The sequence below is a fragment of the Chaetodon auriga genome, chromosome 21 (genome assembly GCF_051107435.1).
Source record: "Chaetodon auriga isolate fChaAug3 chromosome 21, fChaAug3.hap1, whole genome shotgun sequence".
Classification (NCBI taxonomy): Eukaryota; Metazoa; Chordata; class Actinopteri; order Chaetodontiformes; family Chaetodontidae; genus Chaetodon; species Chaetodon auriga.
In genome coordinates this window covers 10,826,313-10,852,085 of record NC_135094.1, presented here as the reverse complement: position 1 = coordinate 10,852,085, position 25,773 = coordinate 10,826,313, and the positions used below count along the sequence as shown (strand labels likewise).

The 25,773-nt window shown below is 42.3% G+C and overlaps 1 protein-coding gene across 1 annotated transcript in view; it reads right to left on the bottom strand.

The window, feature by feature from the left end:
* dok6 (docking protein 6) overlaps positions 1–19,720 on the bottom strand; it is a 46,070-nt gene extending 26,350 nt beyond the window's left edge. Inside the window, exon 1 of the mRNA XM_076761466.1 lies at positions 19,361–19,720. Within this exon, the coding sequence (XP_076617581.1) occupies positions 19,361–19,426 (66 nt within the window). The 5' untranslated portion in view covers positions 19,427–19,720. The remainder of the gene's footprint in view (positions 1–19,360) is intronic.
* Positions 19,721–25,773: the final 6,053 nt, after the last annotated feature.

Below are 25,773 nucleotides of genomic sequence, written 5' to 3'. Positions count from 1 at the left end.
TTCAGCCATATTTCCACCAAACACAATACATTTGGCCCATACCCAAACAAAAATGTACCAATACCTTCAATCTGTTTTGAATTTCTACTGCAGACGGTACTCTTAAATGTAAGCGGGGTTGTTATTGGGGCTTTGGAGGCTAACCTCTTTCACTTTCCCAGTAGTTGGGAAACAACAAACAAGACTTTTCTTGGTCTTGAGAAGCTGCAGCATTTATTAATTGACGCACTCTAACCTATACTGTACATTTCCTGACAGACTGACAACTTACTGCTAACCTTTTCCTCTGCTCCACTGGCATTGACTTTTTGCTGCTTACTCTTTCTCACTCGCTCAACCACACACTCACAACGCACACACATTTTGTGTTCTTTTTCCTCAGTATGTGGTTGCTTATTACAACAAGGAAACTGCTTAAAAATGGAGTACAGTGTTTCTAGCTTCACCTTTAAGTCCTGGATCAGTGTGCTTGGGCCCTCAGCAGAGGGATAACAGGAAGGAATGGAAAGCTTCTATTGGGGCCGTCCATAACATTTGACAAAGGAAACACAAAAATATCCGTTAGAATGGGTAACGAACTGAAATGACTACTTGGTGGAAATGAGGCTCTAAAGACTAAATCTGAACTCTGAAGTCTGCACTTAAATACCAAGTCTCAATCTGAAGCTATGAAGTCATCACAGTGTGATTAATAAGTGAAAGGCTTGTCATTAAAAATTAGTCTGAGAAGGCACCTCACCTCCACACACACATACACACACCCGTCACTCAGCGTGTGCTTAGAAACATACATGCACACATAATTACCACCATCTCAACACTTGTCCTCAATGGTGGTTCAAATATAGTCTCAATATGTAACTCTTTTGAAAACATAATCATTAATTTAATCCACCAATCGAAATGGTGCTTTCAATGACCAGCAAAGCTCTTAAGACTCTTGCAAAGACTTACATGAAGATTTGAAGAAGTAATATGACTGTGGACTAACTTATTGTGTACTCATTTAAATTCTGGGAGGTGGGATGAACCCACAGGGCCGCTGGAACCCAAACGAGATTGGGTCATTAAAATTTAACACTTCATTAACACAATCTTAGAATGATTTATTAAAGAAAATTATTTTTTCAACACAAGTTGCCAACCACGATGTGGGTGGTATGTATGTGTGTGTGTGTGTGTGTGTGTGTGTGTGTGTGTGTGTGTGTGTGTGCGTGCGTGTGTGTGTGTGTGTGTGTGTGCATGTGTGTTTCTGTCCTCTTCATTAATAAGTAAACAGACCAAAAACAGAAATGAAAGTGAGAAAAACAAATAAAAATCCTTCACCTACACTTTGTGATTTAAAGTGGCCTCTATGTTTGTGTGTATGTACATTTGATTATGAAATAATGAAGCAATATATATATACATATATATATATACATATATGTGAAGTTTATTATCATGTATGTATCACCTTATTCCAACTTTCACTGACAAATTTAACAAATTCATTTTAAAAACCTTGCATTTACTGTAAAAATAGGCCTTTCCAAAACCTTTGAAATGTCTGTCTGCTGTCTCCATGATTTGGATTTAATTTGTTCAGCTGATTGAGCTTAACTGAGAAGGAAACGCATTTTTATGAATCATGACAGTGAAGGTCAAATGCATGTTGCACATGCGTACATCTGTGCCAGCAAATTGTATTAGCATTGTCAACCAGGGCAGGTGTGACACTTTGCTTTTGCAAAACCAGATTATGGTGAGCGTCTCCAGCCACAATATACTGACAAGTGTGTGTAGATTTCTCTGTTTTACAATATTCTACTAGCATACACATGAACATCCTAAGTTTATTTAATATTACTTTAATAATACAACTCTGGCTGTCCCTAGGAAGGGTGTAAAAATATATATACTATTGAAAGGCCATAAACTCACAATGCCTTAGAGAACTTAAAACAAATGTCATCCGAGTGGCCTTTGGGTTTGCTGACCATGTAATCACAATGTCTCTGATGTGAGTCTGGCTGGGCTCCTTTTGTCTACTAAAGGGGAAAAAAAATCCCCCTCAATTATTAATATCCCTACAACAATTGTCCCAAACTGAGCAGTCAAACAATTAAGACCTTGAAATTTTTCATTTGTATTTATTAATTACATTTGCTGCATTGGGTGGAGTTGGTAGCTGGACCTTATTTAGTCAAGCACAAGTCAAATTCAGGCTGATATGTATGAGTAAGCAGGAAGAAGCCTTCTGAAAAAAGGCACGACAACATGCCAAGAGTTTGCAAAAAAGGCACGTGAAGGATTCCTTAAGCAAAATATTCTGAGGTCAGATGAAACAAAGGCCGAACACTTCAGTTCTCATGCAAAACTCTGTATCTATAAAAAGCGAAGCTAAGCCCATAATCCATGTAAGCTCTCTTCCATGAAGAACAGTGGTAGGGACATCAGTTGTCGAAACTGGAGGACTTGCAAGGATACAGGAGAGAATGAACGGAGTCGAATGCAAACGGTTGATGAGAACCTGCTTCAGAGTGCTCAAGAGCTTTGATTACAATGACTCCCAGCATCAAGTGAAATCAACACTGAAATGGCACTAGAGTGGCCCAGCCAAAGACAAAAACTGCTTTAAAAGCAGTTCACTAGCACTACACATTTAATTTGACTGACCTTGAGCAAATGTGTAAATTTGATTGGGAAGAATACCAAAACCTCCACAGGCATGCTTTCTCTTTGTCACCATGTTGTATTTTGTGTAGACTGTTCCTAAAAATGTAAGACATCAATTTTGCACTCAACCTGCAGCACAGGTTGAATACATTATGAAAACATTGTGGATATGAATAAGATACTCTGAAATGCATCTCCGTGTGATCCTGCACAATCAAAAAACAACGAGTACATCGCCACACGTCGCAGGGTGGTGTGTAAAATCGGCGCCAGCAAAAGCAACGAGCTGGAGGGAACATTTCAAGGGCAATCCCTTCACTTTTAGGGAGGTCTGTCTGTGGCAAGGAAAACACTTCAGGAGGCACTTGGCAAGGTGCAGCGAGTTCATCAACACCAGCTCTACTACGGCAACCACACTGAGACTGCTGTTCGAGGGGACCGGAAGAGGGATTAGAGCCAAAGATGATCCCAGACAGACAGATGGAAGCAGACTGTCTGATGGGCTCTTATAAAAGGCTCAAAAGGAAGCTGGGAACACATTTGTGTGCGTGTAAAATAACATTGCTTTATGGCGTGTTGACATTTAACGCAACAATAAATGCCTTGAAGTTAAACTCGGGTTCCTATGAGGTAGTATTGTCAGAGGAAAGAGTGTGTAAAACCATAACGGAGCGGTCTGGCAGAGAATTTAGGAAGTCAGACACTTGGTGGACCTCAGTAATGAGCCATCTTTTGAAGCCTTAGTCATTTTCTGTAAGTGGCCATTCACTTCACGGAGCATTATCAAACTTCTGGCATTATTAAAGAACTGTCTCGCCTCTCAATAAAATATGAGCCCTATTTCCCCTGCAGGCAAAATCACTTGTCATTTGGATGAACTGAGGAACTGTCCAAAGACATGAAAATGATTTCCAATGACAGCCTGCTTCAGGTAAATGACTAATCACATGGCAGAATAAAAATAGCCGCCTGTTAGATTCTCAGGAGCACTAGTGAATATTGAAACACAATCGCAATACCTCAGAGGCGCAAATGCATTTATTATTCCTCGGATATTTCATTAAAAAGGGAGAAATGTAGGATGGGTTGTACCCTCTCTATGATTCATGTGTCCTACAAACTATGATTTAAAGATGATTACTGCTGCACTTACTGGCAATACAAGACATGAGAGCACTTCAATCAAGGTAGCCCTGCAACACTCAGACATGATGATAACAGACCGGATTTAGCTGGTACTTAGCATGTAGAATACTGAGCCATGTTTCAACGGGATTCTGAACAAAAGAAATTAATTAAAAAACAACCATCTAATACGGCACATTTGTTTCATTCTGTCAAACGCGTAGCAGTTGGAAGTCTTCCTCCTCATTCAGCTCTGCATACGGTTTAGTGTTCCCCTGGTGATAATGACGCCTGATGGACTATGACAGACCAGGCCCGGCAATATCAGCTCCTGGTGCTGGCAATCAATTTCAGACGGCGGCGGGGTCTGTGCCACGGTGTCCATCTTTATAATTAGATTTGTTATCAGGTCGGACAGTTGTTACAGCAATCATTGCAGCGATCGCTCTGCCAGCCACGACCCCAGCCTCCCCTCCCCAAATCCTCCAAGGACTGTTCCAGCATTTCAACAATGCTTTGCCAAATGCGAGGACTACAAAAGTTTGCCTTAATTGCACCATTGCTCCCACTGTCACTCACTTCCCTGGCCGCCGGCTATCACCTTTGACTTGATACATAACTCACCCCCCCACCCACCCATTCACCCCCTGTACCGAAATATATTTCCCGCTGCATCTAAAATGTTTGGACATCCCATAATTTTATAATTCGCCCCTGACTACAGCTGTTGGCAGGGTGGCGAGCCAGCCGCGCCCCAGTTAATCATAGATTACTTTATCTGGGCCATTCCAAATCCTCATGTGTAATGCAGTGCTACCTCAGCAGCAAGTAATCACTGCCCCCCACTCCATCCCACACACACACACACACACACACACACACACACACACACACACACACACACACACACACACACACCCTCCTCACTTTCTCTCCGAGCCTGATTCGTCTCTGTCTCTCCTCCTGCCCTTCTGTCTTCGCCCTCTCCTAAATTTCTCCTCTCCCATTCCTCATCTCTTTCTTGTGTCTATGCATGATTGGACATTCTCATCAAACATTCATGAGCCAAACTGGTCCCGAAATGTAATATCATAGTATTAGTAGCTCTTATTATTATTTTCACTTGTTAAGGCCTTGGCTGTGACTGGGTGGCAGTGCACAGCTGAAAACTGGATCCCAGTCACAACGTGGCATGAAATATGAAAGACAAGGCTCCAGCTGATTCCTCGACACCCCCGCCCCGAAAAGCAAAGGGTCCATCTAACCAATATGACGAAGAATGCAAGGGGAGGTGGCATCAAAATGAGCGTGTAAGAGACAGAAATAAAAATGTCCATCCAGAGAATGAGTTTTGGAATAGGCCAGAGCCGTAAAGACAGTGGAATGCAGCCCTCCATTAAGATTCATGATAGATTATGCTTTTAAAAAGGACTTGTGGTCAGATGGTGATGACTGCTTTCTGCTATATTGTCCAAAGATCCCTCTTCCCTTTACCCCAAATTTCAGGCATAACAACATACAGCCTGTTTAAACCCAGCATTAACGTTGGTCCTGGGTGATCCGATCAAGTGGACAGCTCTAAGTACATCTGTTTATCTTTCCATTTGGAAAGATGTGTTGCTGCTTTTAACTGGCGACAGTACTTACCCAACTCGCTGGGACAAACAGACGCGATTTTTACACAAACAGAGAAGTAACTTAATGCATAACATTTGCCAAATTTACAAGAAGGCCAAGGTAATTAAGAATTTGTCATGGGCAGTGTTTCACAAAGTTCCAAAGTTTCTCCTAATGCAACAACTCACAAAACTGCATGATTTCTTAAGGGAGTCTGGGGATATTGAGGTTGCTAGTTCAGTGGTGAAACCAGTTGAAACAGACAGTGTGTTCACAAACTTCTGCTGCTTATTTTTGGCAGGTGAGAGACTCCAAACACATAAGTGATATTACAGTGAAACAAAAGGAAATCGGACAGTGCAGAGGACGTCCATTGAGCGGGCGTACCAAATGTGGTCTGAGCGATGCGTGCATTCACACCTGTCCACTTGTGACTGAACCACCCAGGACACGTTGTTCAAACCTTGAAAAGCTACAAGAGTTTTTGTGCCACCCCTGCTTCCTGTTCTCATGGAACTAACGCTGTTGAGCGCAGGGAGAAGTGTTGCAACTGTTGTTTCTCATTACCGCAGGAGAGACAGGGGAGATGTTTAACCCATGCAGGGCAGCGCAGCCTTGAGCAGGAAAACATCCGTAAAAATGTCACACTGTGCAGATCCAGCCATCGCGGCTACTGTAGCTGAGCATCTTTTTTAAGCACGGCACAATATAGGGCAATATTGAGCATTTTCTCTCAGGTGACAGGGAGCGAAGAGGATTTTTTTACGGTGTAAACAGGGCGGCATCTTGCTGGCGTCAGCTTAGAGTATGTTGTTTTCTACCCTGGGGTATTGGGCATGGCCAGAGTCAAACTGACAAAGGCCAGGAAAACACTCTTCTTTTGCAGCAGAGCAGAGGACAAAGGATTACACTGTAACCATAATCTCATAATCTACCAATACAGTTTTACAATGTTGCTTACTTCAGTGTAGCTAAGTTATTCCACTGTGTATTTTAGACACAATCGATTCAAGTGACACTGAGGTTGGCGAGCGCTGCTGCCTGCAGTATACAAGGCACCGGTGGATTCGCAGGCATGTGTAAAACATTTTTACAGTGGGGCAATATTGCTTCAAGCCATGATTATGACAATTGCCTGCTCTTTAAACCATCCCTCATCCAAACCTCTTTATGTACTACAGCTGCAGTCAGCAATCTTTTGCACACACACATACACACACACACAGAGCAATTTCCACTTAATCCATGTACAAGGCTGAAGCGTTCACAGACAATAAGACAGACAAAGATGGATTTGGCTATGGCAGAATACCCTCACTGACAAGCAAGCTGAGACCACCATAGACAGAAGGCAACAATACAGAGCAGTGTTCTTTTCCTTATAAGACTGGAATGAGTTGTCCACCACTGTGTCCTCTAGCTGGGCTGAATGTTAAACTGAACTAAATCCATAAATGAAGAGGAATATGGCCTGAATGCACAAAGCACAGAGCTCCATGTAGGTCTAGCTGTAAGCAAGGCAAAGCTTTATTTTTTACTTTAGCATGTTGGTGCTCGCACTGCTTCCAGCGGAATTAGCATGTAGGCCAACAGGTGAGAGGCTGCTACAAAGGCACCAAATGCGGTGGTCTCAGAAGTGACCGACTAGCCTCTGTGGGAAGAGAATATAAAGTAAGAGGATGAAAGGAGAGCTGTGACGCAACCCCATCAATTGACTAGCTTAATTACCATTAGTTGACCACTTGATTATCATATCAATAAAGACTGTGAAATTGAATGAGGCACAGACCACTGTTCGCTGTTCCGACAAATACTTGCATGTTTAGCAGGACATTATGAAACGCAGAGTGTTTTCCAGGACACTTTGTGCAAGCGTTTGTTATTTGAATTTCATCAGAAGCCCTAAAAGCAGTAATCCTCATGCATTGGTGCAGTCACCGCCGCCTCCCCCCCTCCACCATAGCCCGAGGATTAATTCTAAAGAGGTACTCGCTCACTGATGTTCGGGCTGCTTCTCTGATACGGTTAGCTGGGAAAGCAGCGGGCTCTGTGTCTGCAACAACTATTCCCTCACAACCAGAGAGCGGAGATTTGTGCTCGCTGGAACGAACTTGACTCAGCCGCATTTGGTCTGCAAATCAAAGAGGCGGCTGGGGAGTAAACACGTGTGTTTGTGTGCAAAGGAGAGGGGACGTGAGGGCGCGCTTCTATGTCAGAGAACAGGGTCCGACGGAGGTGGTCATATTGTTTTTGTCTCATTCCTCCCAAAGAACACACTCCCTTGGTATAAGTGGGCCGTGAATCGGTGTCGCCGTGTGTGTCTCAGCATGAAATCATTGAGGAATGCAATTATCACTTTGTCCAACCGACATGTCTCTGAAATGCGAGCGAATAACTGGGAACATAAGAGGGGAGTGAGAGAGAGGGCTGTGTGTGTGTGTGTGTGTGTGTGTGTGTGTGTGTGTGTGTGTGTGTGTGTGTGTGTGTGAGCGGGGTAACACCAGCTAATGTTGACCCTAATGTGTGCTCTCAACTGCAAAACTTCCTTTTGTCAAATTAGATAAATCCCAAACTACTGGCATACTTGCGATTCATGATGGGTCAAAAGTTTGCTGTATTAACTCCTCTTTTCTTCTGTTATATTATCACTCCAACACTGAGTCCAATAACCATGTTTTCAATTGTTTTATGAGTCTTAAGAGCCATTATTTCCTCCATTATGACCTTTAAATGATCCGCTCAAAGTGCCACTGCCAAGGCTACTGTTGTGTGCTCCATATCCCTTGGCAGACCTTATCCAAAATTCATTCCCTGAACAATAATTCTTGGGGAAATATTAAAAGCTGTTTAATAGAAAGGGGATCAGATTGCCGTGGCGTGCACTCGAGGTCATTTCGGCTCATTAGGACAGAGCGCGAATGTAAAAAGCGGGCAGCTTCGGGTGCAACGTGAGTCAGCCGGAGCATCTCATGCAGCGCCGGGCAGGTACCAAACTGTCACCCCAGTGCTCAGCGAGAGGTAAACTGTCACCTCCTTACTATTAAAAGAAGTCCCCTGAGAGAGAGCGAGGGAGGGAAGGAGAGTGGAGTGTACAAACTCATCTCCAAACAAACAGAAACAAACAGCGCGCCCACACTGACGGGTGACATGAACTGCCTGCTTTTTCTTTTCTTTTTTTTTTTTTTACCTACTTGCACAAGGCTCCAAGGTCAAGGTTTTTTTTAACAGCACATTAATAATACAGCGCCGAACAATTAGTGGCACATTAAACAGCCTTGCTTAGCCGACAGCTTGGGCAAATGTACATTATTCAGCAAGGCTATTTGCTTGCATTCAAAGCAGATCAGGAGTAATATTTTCAGATTTTTTTCAGCAAGGCCGTAATAGTGTTTACCCATGCTCCGCACTGAGTGAATTAAGAACACAGACACAAAGACAAGGCCCTTAACACACACAGACACGCAGCTGAGGCTATCTTTGGCTGCACACTGTACTGAATGTGCTTGGCAAGCAGGCTGATGAAAGGTAACAGCAGGAGAGGAACTCATTATAGATCGTGATTCAAATATAAAAGGTAGGTGGGACTCTTCTTTTTCTAAGAATAACTTCCTCTGGCCCCCCTCTCAAACAGTATTAGAAATCTCAATGATCTCATAATGACTCAATTGAATCTGGAAACAGTTTGAGAAGGACGACTTTTCTAATGAGACGCAGTGAAAATGACATCTGAGGGAATCTCTGATAGGTCCTGGTTTTCTCTCAGATTTTTTGTGCTTATTTAATGGAAGACATTCACGTAAGAAAGAAATTGCTCTGGAAACTGGACATTTTCACATATCTACACCAGGGTGGTGCCATATCAACATGACAGAATGGGCTAATTCTGAACAGGAGACTCGGGCCTAAAAGATGGCCGACTTCTGTTGCATGGACATGGTTTGGGTACGAAAAGTCTGACCAGAAAACAGTACGTTGCAAATTATGCCGCAGACTATAATTAATAGAAATGATTTTATAATATAAAAATAGATACAGGCCTCTCCTTGTGGTCATTCAATATAAACTACTCATCAGATTCACAGAAAATCTTCTGTATCATGATTTCCATCATCATCTGGATATGAAATGACGGGTATCTGGATATGAGATTGGTCATATCGCACAGCTCTAATCTGCACACACTGACGCATGAAAGCTCCCGTGCATGTACACATATGCAAATACCCATAAACACAACGCCCGCACACACACACACACAAAACAGAGACACGCAAAGTGAGAGTGAGCGTAGCTGCAGAGTACAGCCCTGAGGGCTGGTCTGTTGATTAATGAGGGGAGGAAGGCGAGGAGAGGAGGATGAAGCAGAAGTGTTAATGGAGCTATGATAGATTCCTCTAGGCCTGGTGTTTTATAGGTGAGTCTCCAGTGTATCTGCACAATGTAGCAATAGAGTACCAGAGAGAGCCGTAAAGGCTGAGCTCGGCGTGGGAGGTGAAATATGTGGATCAGATGGACTTGAATATGGAGCAATATACATTCACCCTTCAAAATCACGCAGCTTACATAATTAAAGGAATGAATTTGACTGTGAGTGAACATTATTAGAATACTGTAGTTTGTTTTCTTTCAGCCACAAGACAGAGAATCAACTTCCAAATATAATTATTGGAAAAAATCTTTACCAAAACTCCTGAAAGCTGCAAATTCCCTTTTAAAACACTTCTGAGCGGCAGATCCTGGACAAAGCAACTTTGAGACAACAGTGACAGCACTCAGAGCGATTGTACAGGAACATCCAATTTGTTCATGACTGTCACATCGCGGAAATTGAAGATTTAACAGCTTGAATAAATATTCTGAGTCAACAGTCTGTCATCAGTTCATTGTCAGAGAAGCAGGTGGAGGAAATCTCTCAGCGACATCACATTACAGATTGAAATAGTGATGAACAGAAACAGTCTCGGCCTTTCATTAATAACTACTCTCTGGCGTGAATGGAAGTGGTAATACTGGGCTAAAATGAAGTTTTGGCTAAAATAGAAAATGTATTGATGAAGGAAGGTGCGTTTGAATCTTCACAAATGAATACCACTTTTAAGATTTTTGAACCTTCAATGCAATGGCCAGAAGTAAAAGGCTAAAGCTAGGCTATAAACACTTCAGGTATCTGACCAAAAACCTATTCAAAAAGCCCATTGACTGAATTTCCAGCTTTTACTGTAACAACATCACCACAGCTGCTTTAAACTGCATGTCCGGTTATGTTTTATACACTTAATAACTCAACTTGAATGACCCAAAGACAGAAAAATGGAACAAAAATTGAAATGTGGCTGGATAATATTGTTGTTCTCTCTACTTTTGTTTAAATTCACGGTGTTGAATCAAGTGTTTAGTCTGTTGTCAGGGGTGCAGGGTCTGCAGGGGATTGGAAAGATTAAACATCCATGAAGAGAGTCCTCTTCTACTGAGCTGTGACTTCTCCCCCAATGGGATTAGAGAACTTTGCACTTTACAAAGCAGCTCATCAGAAAACATTGGCAACACAAAGCTGTTATGGACAGTGCCAGCTCGGTGTAACATGTGTTTGTGGACGGATTTTAGGCAGAGAGACAGAAACAAGACAGAAGGGAGGAAAAAAAGAGAGAGAAAGTGGCTGGAACTGAAGGAAGAATCCCGTCTGGTATTTTGAGAGCATGACACTGAGTGGGGGCAAGAAAAGGTTGTTGATAGAATGGCACATCATTCTTTTATGGATTTTCAGAGATTACTACATATTAATAACAACATTTGTCCCTGTTCAAAACAAAAAAGCTTTTTTGATAATTAGGAGCAACGGGAATCAATGATGTGAAATGTTCAAGTGAGGTCCGGGCAGAGATTTATTTACGCAAGCAACTATATAATAGAAGCACATTTCTCACCGTGAATAACGACTGTTGGGCTGTTGTTCCCATATGCCGCTAGAGATGCAATTCATCAGGGCCAATAAGAGCTGGTAATTTGTCTTCAGGTCTTTGTCTGATGGAGGAAGCTGATGAAAACCAAAGGAAATGACCACACAATGTATAGCCCTGCATATCTGTGAATTAATGCACCGAGTCCAAAAGCATCCATCACAAGAAGAGCTAAAAGTAGGCTACACGCAGCCACAAGGCACAAATAAAATCATAAACAAAACCAGGCGTATTAGAAATCCTCTATCTGCTTCAGTTTCAGTTTGGCAATCAGCAAGATGGAGCGGAGAACACGGCTAATTGTGGCCACTGGATGTAAGACTCTGATGATTTGCTAATTGATATAATCTGATTTCTTTGCACAAGCCCAGTCACATTTATCCATGTTGTTAAGAAGTCTCCAATGCTACAAGTTTAACACAGCTGACTGTGTCTTTTCTACGCTCCACTGACAAGTACAGTTCCTGGGGTGAAAAATCTCCTGACATCCACCATTCTGGACGGCCTGTCATTGTTAATAGTGAGTGCACGGAAGTGGCAAGATCCTATCTTAAATGGCTGTGCCATCTTGGACAATAGACACATTGTTCTCCACTTCTTTGCCTCAGCTCTGGTGGTTGCTTGCGCGCCAACGAGGGAGGGAACATACCCTCACACCACAATGCCTGCGGTCCACGTAAAGGCCACTGGTCACTGAACACAAATACCCGCTTGTAGGTCAAAAACAGCTGAGTGAGACAAAAGAGGGATAAAACAATTAATAACTGTTTTATCTGTAGACAGAGATGGGAGGGGAGCACCACTGGGTCCAGAAAAGTACTTTACGAGTAATAACTCTTGATTTTGTCTTCATATTTAATGGCTAGAAAATGCTTCATTTGCACCCTTAATGTCTTTTTCTGCGTGCACTGTAAACTGCAAGCTTAGCATCAGACTTGGGTATTAAAGGTCTCCAAAGCCTAACATTTTGAGATTTTTATTATCTTTTTCCATAGAGGAAAAGTTTGGAAATAGTTGGAGTCCAAGTTGAGGCAACCTTACTGCAAAGTAAGTGTGAAGTATTGGATTTTGTTCAGTGGTGGATTACCTTTTAATAGAAGTGGAAGTCTTGAAAGCTGTTTACTGTAGTTGCTTGAAACTGATTGCAAGTGGACAAGCCTGCATGTGCCTGCAGGTACATGCATCAACAATTTAAAACAGTCACGTAAAGTAAACTGGAACCACAATGAACTTAGGGCTGCGACTACTTTCATTGTTGATTAATATGTAGATTATTTTCTCAATTAATCGATTCACTGTTTTGACTAATTAACAACCCAAAATCCAGACATATTCACCATAAAATTATATAAAACAGCAACAGCAGATTTTCTGTCAATCAACGAATCCATTAAATGGACCTGTTCTTCGACTGCAGGTTTCACGTACTTCATTTCATCCCCAGTACAGCACAGATGGGAAGATACATGAATTTGACATTTATCTCATGAGTAAACATCCATAATTAGTGTCTAACCACAGAGTCAGTGTAACTGGTAGGAGTATTACACCATGTAATTAGATGTGCTCAGTCATAATAAACTACCAGTATTCCTTATAGTCAGTTTCTGCTGCGCTGTGGCATGGGCCACTGTAACAAAAGCACTGTGGACTGAACCTTCTGTCCCACATTAAACTTCCCTCCCTTCAGGAGTCGTCGCTTGTGTTTTCAGTCCTTAAATTACAGAGGGGTGTTTGCCCTAAAACAAACTGTATGCATGCCCGAGATTGTGAAATGGTTCACTCGTAAAAAAGTAATTTTAAAACCCCAAATCACTTCTGTAAATCTATAAACAGGAGAGTAACCCATCTTTTTTGCAAATGATATCCTTGTGTTTGGATGATGAATAACTTACACTCTGGGTCTGCGGCCACGATTATTGGTTTACTGATTATTTGTTTACATCCATACTTTCAGCTGATTGTATTTTCACTCCTCCTCATTCTGGACCAGATGTAATGCATTTTTAATGTGTTTTCTGCTTTGACATTTTCGGGCTTGACCAAGGCACTCTCATAAAGAAACTGCGTTGACGGCAGCAGAGTAAAACTTTGTCCCTTTCAAATTTATTCTTGCTACTACGAATTACATTGGCAGTCTATTATACATTACAGTATATGTCTTCTTAAGATCTAAGTTAGTTTGTTGGTTTCAATTTAAAGGAGATCAGACAAAGGTTAGACCAAGTGTGCAGTCCAGCACAATGAAGGTACACTCCCTGACTTTAAGATGTCCAACAGCACCTCAGAATCTCAAAAATGTATTCCAGCTCACTGTTGATGTTTTAAAAAAATCAACAGAGCCCACAGTCAAGTCCCAAATATCAACTGGTAAAGGGATTTGGGGATTACTATTGGGCACCAAAACAGAATCCAAGAAAGTACAAGGTAAGGTGATCTGACTTTGGAAAATATGACTGCCGTTGTGTTTTTTAAAGTGGCTATAAGCAATATCTTTATAATAACAACTGATCAAGTGACTGTAATGTAAAAGGAGTCACATGACACCCATCGAGAACTATTGCCAAACTCTCAGGTGGCCCTCACCTGTACAGAGTTTAATTAGCTATTAGATAATTTACAACTCAGGCAGGCAAAGTAAGCAGGAGCATATAACCGAAAAAGAGATATTTCACTGATTTCTTCATGGATCTCTAAAACAGATTTGAAGGAAAGAGACTGAAGATTGACCTTACGTGCTAATGTTTCTCTGCATATGCTGAATGTGTAAAAAAGGTAGCTACATGCTAACGCGGTCACCATATCGGCAACATAAGCATTCATTTGCATCCCCAGCTCACTCTCCTTTTAGCTCAGATTTTGGTCTCTAACAACTCCTGAGTGAAAAATACGAATCCCGAGTAGGTAAATCTTCCACTTTCATCACTAGTTAAATGCTAACTTTGCCAGTCTGCTGTTTCATGCTGGACAGGCAGTGCGCAGTTGGGTTTTTGGAGCTTTTTGCCGAAACAGCTGCTGCTTAGTCTGAAAACAGCATTGAGACCTGTGACAGTGAAGCCAAACAGCAAGATAACACCCTGTAAAACCCAGAACAACGAGCCAAAATCTGCTACAGGTGCAATAGCCATGCTTATTCCTTGTGGGTTTGTCACTACATGCGACCTAGAGGTGTGTCATATCATATTGTTTCCAATAATATCGGTATGATTGATCGCTACCAGCTCCATGGTGGATGTTGAAATGTTGATTACAGCCAATCTGGAATCAAGCAAAATTAAAATCATCTGGTCCTATCATTACTGCACATTTGTTTGTGTGTAAAACGAGTTAAAGTTGAGTTTATTGCAGCTTCTATTTCTTTTGGTGAAAATATCATGGTGTCACTGTGCTGGGAAATAAAATTTTATCTATGTGTGAAGCTTAAAATATTACATATCTACCTCCGGGCTGACATCTGATCTACAGCTCCTTTGAAGTGTCAAAACATGTTTGTGAATGGGCTGACTGAATGGCAGACGGACTCACCCGCAGCAAACTTAAATTGACCGTTTTTGGTCAAGGCTCGAAGAAAAGTTGGCCAGACGGGGGAGGGGGAAATATTCAACAGCTGACCTTTTCTATTTACCACGGTGATCCTTAACCCGGCAAACATGTACCTGGACTGAGACTGACACACGAATTACTCAAAGGTCGTGTTATTCAGCTCGTCAAGAGGAGTCCATCCCACTGATGGCATCAGCCGTTCTTCACTGAAAGGGAGACAGAAACAGCTACATGGATGACTGCAAAGCTGTTTCTTAGACAAGGCAAGATTTTATGTTTTTCTCTGTGTGACACTTGTCTTGTTTTTGGCTCTTGCGCACATTTAGTTTGTCTTCATGTAGTAAAAAAAACTGTATGGTACAAAGCCACAGGATTAAAATTAATTGAGAATCCACACACTGTTCTCTGGCAGCAGATTGTTTACTTGTTTGTCGGGTGCATGTGTGTGCCAATTCCTCAATGTTGAACCAAGCGAATTTGTGTCTATGTGTGTGTGTGTGCGTGTGTGTGATTTTGCATTGTGTCAGGGGGGAATAGCCTGTTGGGGTTATGGAGGGTGCAGTGTGGGGTGATGAATAGGATGCTTTTGTGCTCAGTCCCTCAGCTGTCTGCAAACCAGTGAAGGAGAGAAAGGTGAGAGAGAAAGGGGCATGAGGTGAGGGAGATAGCTCGATAAAGGGGAAGAAAAGAGGAAGAGAGATAAAATAGGGGAGATGAGATGAGAAAGACACTGTGAAGTGTGGGGAGTACAGGTGAGACGTTCGGGAGGGGGGGTGTACGTGAGGTGAGAGGATGGGTGGATAGGTGAGGAAGAGGAGAGGAGTGTGAGAAAGGAAAGGAGAGAGAGAGAGCCTACTTTTGCATTCAAGAACACTGCACCGTTGTCTCCACAGCCAACAAAGAGACAAAGAAGTTGGCTAATGTAGGAAATCGTTGCCATTCATGTCAGTGGGAGAAGAAAACAAATGTCCCGGGAAAAAGAGGGGGAAAAAAACAGAAGAGAAAGTGCCCCGGCTGGTAATTTTGATCACTCGGCAGAACACAGACCTGACCTCATGGCCTCAACCTTCACACATGATGGGGTTTGGAAATGAGCCAATCATACTGACGGATGCTGATGAGTTGAGCCGCAGCCGTTGGTGTTGGTGTGGCCACTTTAATACATATCGCATAAAGAGAACCATTCGACTGTACTACTCGCTAATGAAAAATAATGTATAATACATTTTAAAAAGGCACAGCACTACAATAGAGACAGAGGTGGGAGCATTAGAAGGTCAACTGTGATGCAAAGTCTTGATATGTGATATTTGAGAGACCTTTAAAGAACTGAAAAAAAACATTAGAAAAGCCATCACATGAGGAGGAAAAACACCCAGGACCTTTCTGGCCTAAAACTGCAGCTGAGAAGGTGCATCCAGTCGCTCTGACAGGCGGGGCTGGGCTCAAACTTCAGCGCTGCTACGATGAAAAACTGACAAAAAACTGAAAACTGGCATTTAAAGATGAAAAAAGTAGTTGATTAAGTGACGACCGGTTAATGGTTTTAGTCATTTTTCAAGCAGAAATGCCAAACATTGTCTGGATCCAGCCTCTCTATTATGGAGACTTGGTGCTTTTCTTTATCTCCTGTGTAGTAAATTGAATATCTCTGGGTGATTTGAAGACGCCGCACTGGGTTTTAGGAAATTGTGCCAGTGAAAAACAAACAAACTGTGATTTCTCACTATTTTCAGACAGTTTCTAAAACAAACAATGAATCAATTAATCATGAGAAGAATCAGAAGATTCATGAGTAATGATCATTACTTACAGCTCAAAGCATCAAATGTTTGGAGAGATTTATGATCTTGTTTACTCATCCTTTGAAGAGATGGAGCTTCTTATATGAATCAAACTCATTTTGCCGGTTTTACACTGCTTTTGATTTAAGGCTGCTTGTGTTTCACATTCGAGAGCTTTGGTTTTAGAGCTGAACGGATTAGTCAATAAGTTGATTGGTAGATTGATGGAAAAATGCCTAAAATACACTGAATCCAGCTCGCCAAATGTGAGGCCGTATATAAGACTAATGTTTTCTTATTTGGGCTTAATTTTTACTATTTTGGGGTATTTGACTGTTTGTTTGAAGTAGTCTGGGCTTTTTTTTTTTCGGACATTTTATAGACCAAACAGTTAATCAAGCAATTAAAAAGTAATCAGTAGATTAACGTGACTCTATTTGGTTCATTTTGTCAAAGGAGAAACAAGAATTTGTCAAAAAATTCTCAAAGACAGGTGTCAGAACAGAAATGAAACTCATATCAGAGAGTACTGAAAGATTTCAAACCATGGCCAGCCCTGGAGACAGGATGGACTGTTGGATGGAGGTATGTTTCACTTCTGGCAGCATTTTAGAGATGAGGAATCCTATGAAGCAAAGAGGCCAGTGCATCTGCCTGCCCATGTTACTAAATCTGACTCTGGGTCTGCATGTATCCAGCATCCTTCTGCTCTGACTCTCTGTGCAGCAAATCTGCATAATGATGCTTCAAGTCTCTGTTGAGTCAACAATAACGGCAAGAAATTAGACCAAAATAAAAATCGGATGTTTGAGACCATGCCGCTAAATAACACTTCTTTGGATTTTAGCCAGCGCTAAATATCACCCACCTCCGTCCAGATGTGCATCTTTGCAGTCCGCCCACGCGTGCGTGTATGTGTCACACATTTGGATTTTCATCTCTCTTAAAACACAACACAAAACACTTGAAATTATGCCATTTAGCACTGATGAGGTCCCCCCACAGCAAAACATCACAGAGATGCGTACTGTACCAGTGCCTGTTGATTCAGGCTTACAAATACCTACCGCTGCTCCATTTCAGCTGTTTTTTTTTTCCTCCTCTCTGATTCAGAATGAGAATAGGCCTGGAATAACTAACCCCAGCGTGGACAGATAAATACTTTCTATCTACCCACACCAAGGTCCTCTGAGGCCATCGCAGCATGGCTTTTCTATGATGAAACAGCAGCGAGCAGTGGAGGGCTGAGGGAGTGGGCGATCAGGACACAAACTGTTTTTCTCCACAAACAGCAGGATGAGATGTGGAGCTGGCAGAGATATGGCATCCATACCTCGAGCACAGCCAACACAGCGTGCGCCCTCACTTGCTTTGCAAAGTCATAGGCTCTCCACACACACACACACAGACACACACACACACACAGTCCCTCTTTTTCTGAGTGCATCTTGCTGATAGCATATGCAAGAAGTAAATAAACTGAGGCAGCTGTATGTGAGCAAGCTTATTTGCATGTTAGCAACAACAAATGTCTTGCACTTTCATTTGTTATATCAGGCCCACGTTGTGCAAGCACTTTCCGAGCAGAAGAGGCATCTCTTACTCAACAAATTACTCTTTAAGAGTGATCAAAGATGGCCTCAATAGCAGCAAACAACAGTGGATATAGTGTTGATGAAGCCAGGTGATGATGTGAGGAGGCAGACATCATTAGCCTCCATCATCACACTTCATCAGAGGAGAGGGAGTGTGCCCGCTCTGTTAGCGTAATGAGCTGGAAGTATGAACAAAAGCAGATGGCTTTATGAGTCAGACAATAAGGCGCTCATAATTGAATATATATCATTCATTTCCATTTAAGCTCTGGAGCCATTTTTCCTCTTGCTGTATCCTCAATGGAAATCCATTATCAAGGCATTGAAGAGCTGCCATCGCACAGAATCAGCTTTCAATACTGGGAATAATTCCTCATGTACAGGACTGATAATAGGCTGATGACAATTTGCACAGCGATAAACAGCATTCCCAGTTTTCCGGTCATGCCGTCCATCCTGGAATCCATAAAACATGGTGTTAATTTGCACTGATACAGAGACTTACAGCATGTGGTGCTCAATTATGAGTGACCTTATTTGATTTCACATGTTATGGTGTGCTCAATGTGTCAGTCAAAGGTGAGAGTATTAGCTTTTTCACTAGTATTCAGACTGCTAATGAGCATTTCCCCTCCTTTGTGTCCTCTATAACTTCAGTTCTGGCTGTAAAAAGTGTGCTATCTGACTAAAGTTTTTGCAACCCAGCAGACAGACAACCAGATGCAGCCTAACTTTGTGAATGAAGCTGAAAACAAAGCGGGGATGTGATCTCCAACTCCATCCGCACGACACCAGCTGTCAATCACGTAGACTTTGCCGACATCTCAGTATGTGCAGAAGTAATTTTGCAGCATGCATTGAGAGAAACTTGGCCGCTGTTCGTGCTGCTCTAATCTGTTTTTCCTCTTGAAGAGCTCACAGCAGGACGGCTGCCTATGGAGCAATTAAAGCCTCTTTCTTAATCCAACCGCCCCCTTGAAACAACTGGAACTCCTCTTCCTCCTCCTCCTCCTCCTCCTCCTCCATCACAGCCTCCTCCTTCTCCTCCACCGCGCTAGGCAGCAAGTGCAACAGTACTCACCCCCAGTTTCTTACTCCGTATCCTCACGTATCCCTGTTTGACTATGTCGTTGAAGTTGGAAGCCATGGTGAGGGGAAGCGGGTAGCTTCCTGCCCGAGGTGGAAAAATCAGTAAAGTCGCCTCTTCTCTAAGGTGGCGGAAGCTTTTGCTTGAGGGTCGGTCGATGTGACATCCGGCAGCGGGAGAGCGAGCGGTGGGCAACCTGCTCCTGTGTCAGCGCTCAGGCTGCCCGGCTTCAGCGGCGCGATCCATCCGGGAGAGCAGGGAGATACCATTCGTCAGCTGATTTCACATGAGCCGGAGAGGAGAGGAGGAGAGCGGAGAAGAGGCGCGCTTCCTGGACCACACCATCCGCGAAACAGCGAGGGGGGTGGGGGATGACTGCTGCGGAGGGGCGGAGGGGGTAGCTTTCATTCAGGGGAGGAGGGCGGGAGGGATTTAAATTTTATTTTATTTTATTTTTTTTTAAATCAAGCCACCACTCGACACAAAATTATCGTGTCATTTGGATAATTTTTTCGCTTTTGTTATTAGTCTTAAATACTGTGTGGTGATTCATATCCCCACACAATTAGCAGGAAACTCCAATTAGGGTTTCCTGGAGTGGATGAGGCAACATTAGTCATCATGGTTGACTACCTTAAAAGCTTAAAAGCTGCATTTTTTTATCATATTAATGAAGAAATGACAAACTTCTTCCTCTCACAGACGAAAAGCTGTATTCATATGCAAAAGCAACATTTTAACACCCTCAGGGGCTTTGATTTTGGGGGGTCTGGTATGACAGGTTGCTAATGGTGGCTAACGTTAGCTAATTCTAGCCATTTTTACATTGAAATTGCCAGTGGTGGTAAAAGTATTCCACTCCTGTAGCAGACTACTAATACAACATTGTAAAAATACTCCATTTTAGGTGAAAGTCCTTCATTCATAAAGTATGTAAGCAAAATTGAAAGTATCGAGTGAAAGTACTCGTTCTGCAGAGAAATGATCCCTGTTAGATTTTTGTGCTTTTCAATTTAAAGCCTGCGACTGGTGCACAAGGTTGTATTGATTTTAATTACTTCAGATATTGTTGGGTAATTTAATATAAAGCGATGCCTCATTTTCTATAAGGTCATTTTATATGTGTAGCATCGGTGCTCTATGAGAAAAATGCATCTCTAATAAGTCAGCTTTACATGAAGAGTTGTTTTCAGCTGTATGATGATGCATTTTCCAGCTAACCCAAGAGACTTTTTAAATTGTTTATTTTAGTTTAAGAAGTAGTAGTTTTTCAACCCATAAAGGAAAATAAAAGCAAAGTAAAATGGCAAAAAAAAGTGCAAATAAAGAGCAACATCCATGTATACATCCATATAAATTCACACAAACATACCAACACACAGCACACAGTGCCCAAAGCGATTCAGAGTGCTTCACGTAGAAACAAAACAGCAAAATGTGCTTTTAAGCAAAGACATCTGTGCATATCTACACATAAAATACACATAAAGATACACACGCGCAATCACACATACTGTATAAATACAGTGCATTAATTTAAGACAATGCTCGACAGAAAAGGTCTTTGGTTTTTAAAGAACACGGTGCTGGACTTAGTCTGAGATCAGCAGGCAGACTGCTCCATTCCTTAGGTGCATAAATGCTGAATGCCGTCTCACCAGGCTTTGAAAATGCCCTACAGCACATGGAGATTTCCACTTTGTGACCAAAGAGATCTGCTGGGATTGTAAACTGACAGCTTGTCTAAAATGTATGGTGGAGACCAGAAAGTGCTTCAGAAACTAAGAAGAGGATTTTGAATTGGATTCTGGAAATGAGGTCACAGGTAAAGTACAAGTACCTAGAATTTATACATAAGTGCAGTGCTTGAGTAAATGTGGAAAGTTAAAGTCCACCACTGGATCTTGCTGTATATCTGACTTTCTGACTCATATGCTACTGTGAAGCCATGCTTAGCATTTAGCATTATCCCATAATCATCACCATGGTGGCCACAGCGGCTGCTGTTCAATAACAGGTTTGGCTTTTTAACTTTGTGAAAGATCTCTTATTTGCCTGCATTCATCTGAGTGACCAAAACACAGATTTAAGACAGAAATTATATTGATTTCTTGGTTTTGACAAATAGGTTGGAGAAATTCTGAGCTCAAACAATTAGTCGGGCAGCACAGATCATGTATGGCACTCAGCGTGTTTAATAAGACTACTTTTAGTGAATTTTGATTCAAATTCTGGCCTCCCCCTTCCCCCTAACAATATGTTCAAAGGCAGTATGCAAATGTACAGCAGACTTACTGTTTAAACTAATTTGCAGCACACTTTGTACCGTGCTTTCTGGTTATTACCTGCCTGAGCACGAATATCATTTCCATATATTTTTCGCCAGACAGCCTGCTAATAAGGAAATATGATTTGAGATTGCCAGTGTGTGAGCGTTTGTCATTATTAGGTGGCCTTGAATTGATGTTGTTTGATTTGGTGAATAATTAAAACCAGACGGTCCAGTGGCCTATTAAAGGATCAAATAAATTGTAAGCGAAGCAGACTATGCATGGCGTGCAACCACTGCCTGCAGCCTGTATGGTGCACATACAAAGCTGCGGATTGGCAATCAAAACGGTCTGAAAATAAAAGCACAGAAACAAATTCTGATCCCTGCCAAAGCTGTAATCCTGATCGGGATGTAGTGAGAGGCGTTGTGCAATCGCAGAGAGTGAAATCCTTGGTATTAGGGAGCAGATGGCTCAGGTATATTGATATGAGGGGCTGCCATTACTTACATTGATTAAAATGTGGAGAGGAGAGATGGCTTATGTAAGAGAGTTATATAAACAACAATATGATTAAGTCAAGATCGGTCTTTCACTTCCTCTTCACAGATTCCTTTATTTTACCCCTCTCAATCTAACAATGAGAGACAACCACGGATTAATGTGGCTGTATCAGAAAACAGATTTCCTTTTATAAATGAGGACACAAATATTCCAGAGCAGCCAGTCTCTGCACAATTATCCTATTGCGCACACTAATTTATTTATTTGTTGTGTTGCACTAAAAGAAAATGTCCTCTGCAGAGGAAAGGGCTGCCGCTTTGTTCGACGCACGTTAGATGGCTGCCACTTTGAGAAGTGCTTTTCTGTCAAGTGTCAGCTTTTGAATCCGGAGGTAGAAACTCAATATCTGTATTTTCTGTCCCGCTCACCACTGCCACAAGGGTGCACAAAACAGCAAGCTGCCACCCCTCCAACAAACAGCTTGACTTTGATAGTCCTCATGTCTCCCTGGAAGTGTCCTCAAATTTCAGACTTGTCAAAGTTGTTTTGTCTTTATAATCCTCTTTGTACAACATGGCCCTGTTCCATTCCCACCGCCTCGTCATCCTCTCTCTAAGAAAACAATGCTGACAGCAACAATGTCTTTTCATCGCACTAAATATTGTGCTCTGGTGACTGTTATTACCAAGAACTGTCCTAGTTTTTGGGGAAGTAATTGCCTGCTGTGATACAAGACCGACAACCAGTTTGGCCTCAGTTGGTCGCAGGTAGAAAGTGCTCAGCATGCTCAGCGTGCAGGCCGCCACACAAACCAACATATGGCCCTGACATACATGAACGGCTGCCAGCAGGGTCAGATGTGTTGAGAGTCGCTGAAGAGCAGAGAAACCTTCATCAAGGTCAAGAGCAAAGCGGCCGATGCTGAGCTGTACACAACAACTCGATGATGATTAATACTGGGTAGGCTCACAGAGAAACCATGCCATCCATTAAAGCTCTTAAGAACCGTTAAAAAGTACCCCTGAATTGTTTATTTAGTCACAGCTGAGGCAAAGCAAACTTCAGATGGGTTTGATGGTCTGGTGAAATATTAAAACCTGCCTTTGCATTAGATGCTTAGTTTTTCTCAGTGCAATTTGGCAAACATTCCCAAGCACAAACAGCTAAATAATTAACACATTCTAAAAAGATAAGCAGGGGTGAATGAGTGGAAGAGGGGGGAAAGAGAGAGAGAGAAATGCCTCTCCATGCTTAGTTGTTTGCCAGGTAAGCATTTTTACATGTGGGCGGAGGAGAGAAAATAGAGATCACACAGGCAGAGTTATGGTAATGTTCTGCTCCGGGTTCCTGTGCTCAAGCTTTTTACAGCAACCCGTATCAGCCTGATATGTTAATAGGCACAATGGGATTTGGGTTTGATTAAATGTCAATGCCTGGAGGAAAAAAAGGCTAGTGTGGAGAGAGAGAGTGGAAAAAAATGCAGATTTCTCAGAATAAGAGATGTGGGCTGCTCTGAGCTCAGTGGGTCCAAGGAGGACAATGGTTAGTCACATATAATAGAGGACAGCAAAGGTTGTGTGCAGTCCCAGAGGATCAGGCCATGACATGTTTGTGATTTACTCCATAACAGTTAGAAGTCAAAGTGGTTGGAGGGCCTCTCTGTCCTTCTCCAGAAGGTGAGTCGTGAGAGTGGGCGATTGGAGAGGGTCCTTTACTTCAATCGCGGATGAGTGTATGAGTAGAGCGTTTAAGCCTATTACAAGGGTTCCTGACATTACCGAATTAACCAAAAATGTTATCAGAAGAGCTGAGGATAAGATTTAATTTGCGGCAGCATGTCTGCTTGTGCAAATTCATTTTTCAAGGCAATCTAGCAGACGCACCTTTCGAGATTGTCTTGTCGCTTTAAATTCTGGCCATCTAAAGTGAGATAAAGTGTACATTAGCATTCAGAGAAGATTTATAATTGTAATTGTAAATGAGCGCATGAGTCAGAAAAAGAACTTTAGAAGTTAACTATGTAGGTACACTAATGATCATTATGGTAATGGAGGGGGGGATGAAAGGTGAGGAAAGTGAATGAGTGGGGGAGGTGGGAGGTGGGAGGAAAGAGATGCAGAGAGATGAGGGTGAAGCAGAGGGGAAAAATACAAAAATAGGAAGAAGAGAGGCAAGAGCATCAATGAATAGAAAAGGAATGGATCGTTCTCAGGCAAAGACTGTGCCTCCTGCTGCTCTGACCCAGTCTTTGTGTCCTAAATTGGGGTCCGTCTTGTGTCACAGTGAGGCTGAACCCTGGGCGGGATCTCTGGAGACGTGAGCTGTTCTGCTGCTGTGGCGTTCCTCTTAGAAAACGAACGGGTGAATCCACACTTCATCACATTCAGCTCCCCGAGGAAGATAGAGGAGTAAAAGAGGTGCCACCCTCCACTCCAGAGTGATGGGATGTCTGTTTTTCTTCTTCTTCTTCTTCTTCTTCTCCTCCTCCTCCTCCACCTCCTCCTGCTTTTCATGCCACGCAGCTAATTTGGAGACCAGAGACTGAATTCATCAACTTTCTAACTGATGGACTGGCTGGTTTTGGCTCACTGACCAGGTCCTTCATGTGACCAACTCATTCATCTCCTGTCATGCTCAGAGACATTTGATGAATTAGAGCCCTGGCATTTATTCATCTGAGTCCTCTTGTTGCTGCTCTGATAAGCCTCAATAATGTTTTTTTTTTTTTTTTAAATACAATTTCACATTATTAAAACATTATTTTGTAGTCAACACATTAATTTGAGGTTATAAGACCTGCATCATATTGTATGTAGATGTCCTTACTCAACTCTTTTAAACACGACTTTAGACTTGTTAATGTTCTCACTGTCTTTATTTCTCTTTGTCTTGCAGCCTCAGTGAGGTCAAAAGTCAGGGTCAACTACAGAAGACTGGACACGAAGCTGGAATGGATTCATGCTACACACCAGCAAGGCAGATGCTAAATATCAAAAGGGTGTAATCCAGGGTCTTGGAAGCCATGGCCTCACTGTGCCACCCTACAACCCCTGATCCTCAAGCTCTCTCAACACTGTATAATTATTCATTCATCAACACATGTGGTGCTGTGTTTCTTTAACCCATCACAGCCAAAAAAAAAAAAAGAGAGTGGAGACAGACAAGCGTGACTAATATGTATGCCCTGTAGAGGGCAATATTGTCTGCTGTCAGGAGGAGTACTTTGAAAGGGTTGTTTAAATGTCTTCATGCTTCTACTGTATGATAATCAGATCTGTACTTGCTCAAGGTGATGAATGAGCAACGCATAAGCCGTGTGGCAGAAGGTTCATCTTGCTGCAAGAAAACAAAACTCCGTCAGCTGCAATACAAGTGATTTGTCGCATCATTTTAAATGTTGCATTACCCCAAATAGAAACCAAGATGCTCTGTGGTTTGCTGTTGCTTGAGATACAGAAGAAAGCACATTTTTCACTGTGCATCTCATTTAATGTGCGTGAGACGGTCACGTGCAGATTCATTAATTTCTTCAAATGCCTGTGCTGTGCCTCAACTCAGTTTGAAAACAGCTTTAACAAGTATGATCAGAGAAGAAGAGGGTCAAAGTTGGCTAAAACTGCACATTGAGAGCTG